The sequence below is a fragment of the Mastomys coucha genome, unplaced genomic scaffold, assembly GCF_008632895.1.
Source record: "Mastomys coucha isolate ucsf_1 unplaced genomic scaffold, UCSF_Mcou_1 pScaffold23, whole genome shotgun sequence".
Classification (NCBI taxonomy): domain Eukaryota; kingdom Metazoa; phylum Chordata; class Mammalia; order Rodentia; family Muridae; genus Mastomys; species Mastomys coucha.
Window position 1 is genome coordinate 113,552,648 of NW_022196906.1, and position 1,663 is coordinate 113,554,310.

Consider the following 1,663-nt stretch of genomic DNA (forward strand, 5'->3'; position numbering starts at 1 on the left):
TCTCTAGTAGGTGTGCAGGTAGGTGGATTTGCAAAAACAAGATTCTGCCCGTCCTGTAGTGAAGTGATAACTGGGCTCGAACCGCCTCTGTACTCAGAGATGGTCCAGCCATGCTGGCTTGGGACTTGTGTGTGCAGGAGGCCATGAGCCACTCCCACCCCATCTCACCTCCCACTCTCTGCTGGGTCATAAACACATTCCCTCAGGAGACTGAGTCTACTCCGGTTTGGTTGGCAGAACTGAAAAGGATTTGGTGAAATGGGTTGGCTAATTTACTTCAGCTGTCTTCCAACGTTTGGCACAGTAAGAGCTCGAGACAGAAACAAAGTCTCAACAATGAAAGTTAGAGTTACAGACAACATGAGGAATAACTTTGCCATGCCAGGAAATGAAAGATCTGAGTTCCTCACACACCTGGGGTGGTGGTGGTGAGGGTTGACTGACATTGTCTCATGTTTCTGAGAAACTAGTTTGTGAGCATGCATGAAGCAGATGCTAATTCGAATAAGTGAACCAGAGCACTTCTTCATTGGAGTCTCTCTTGTTTTGGGAACTTTATGCACATAAAAAACATGTTAGTAAAGGAGGCTGGGGTGGGGGTGGGGGCTAAGGCTTATGAACTATACATGTAGAGTATGGAGAATCTCAGGCCACAGAGAGAGGTCCTTGGGCTGGCTTAGACTCATCACAGCACGGAGGGCAGGCATCTCCATGAGCAACACTCACCCTCAATGACAGAAGTCATAATACTGACGACGCTCATCGCCCTCTGTGCTCGGAAAGGTTCATCCAAGTAATCTGCAGACAGGAAGTTCTTCTGCCTTGCGGCATCGAGTGCCTGCCGGGACACAAGCAGGGTGGACGTGAGGGCTTCAGCAGCAAAGCCAGGTGCTTTAGCTTCTTATCGGCTGCTCTCATACAGTTGTGAGCGAGCGGCACTGTGAAGCCAGGAGCCTGAGGTAAGGCTTGAAGAAACAGGGATGGTATCGGAAGCTCGGGCCAACAGCTCAGCTTCCAGGACCAGCACACAGGCAGGATGGAGACAGTGCCCAGGTTGGAAGGGATGAGCCCAGCCAATAAAATTTGAGAAGTTTATTTGGAAAAAGAGCTTGTCAAGCCCCAGGAGAGGCAAAGAGGCTTGGAGAACTAGGGATCTCGCTAAAGAACATAGGTTCTTGCGATGTGGAAGGCCTTAAAGAGTCACCTTGCACTAGCTGCGTAGTTTCACCAGGCAGAATCAAGGTTGAACACTCAAGAATGTGACTGTCCCGGGAGCAGATACAGGAGACTGGGGGGTGCATCCCAGTAACAAAATGCTGCATGAGGCATTTTCTGGGGTTCGAACAAACATTAGGGTTCAAATGGTAAGGTTAGGAGAACTGGGGAAGAGAAATAGAGGGGTTCTACCCTCACTTTACCCCATACCTCAGCCAGAGTATGAGGCAGCCAAGCTAACTGGATACAAAGAAGGAACGGGCTCTGGGATAAACAGTGAAGTGGACCTCGGCAGGCTGTGGTTGGTTCCCCTCGGTCCCCTCCCTGGGAAGCACACCAAGGTATGCATGCCCTTTCCCCTAATAAATTTCCCACTTAATGGGGGAGAAACACAACCCAGGACTTGCTAAGTCCTGGTGCTGGCTGCCACTGTGCGGCTCGGACAGCT

General features: G+C 50.5%; 1 protein-coding gene across 1 annotated transcript in view; it reads right to left on the reverse strand.

Moving 5' to 3' along the window:
• LOC116073720 (sodium channel protein type 10 subunit alpha) overlaps positions 1–1,663 on the reverse strand; it is a 110,398-nt gene that overhangs the window by 50,259 nt on the left and 58,476 nt on the right. The window contains exon 9 of the mRNA XM_031345743.1: positions 727–838. Coding sequence (XP_031201603.1) covers positions 727–838 — 112 coding nt within the window. The remainder of the gene's footprint in view (positions 1–726; positions 839–1,663) is intronic.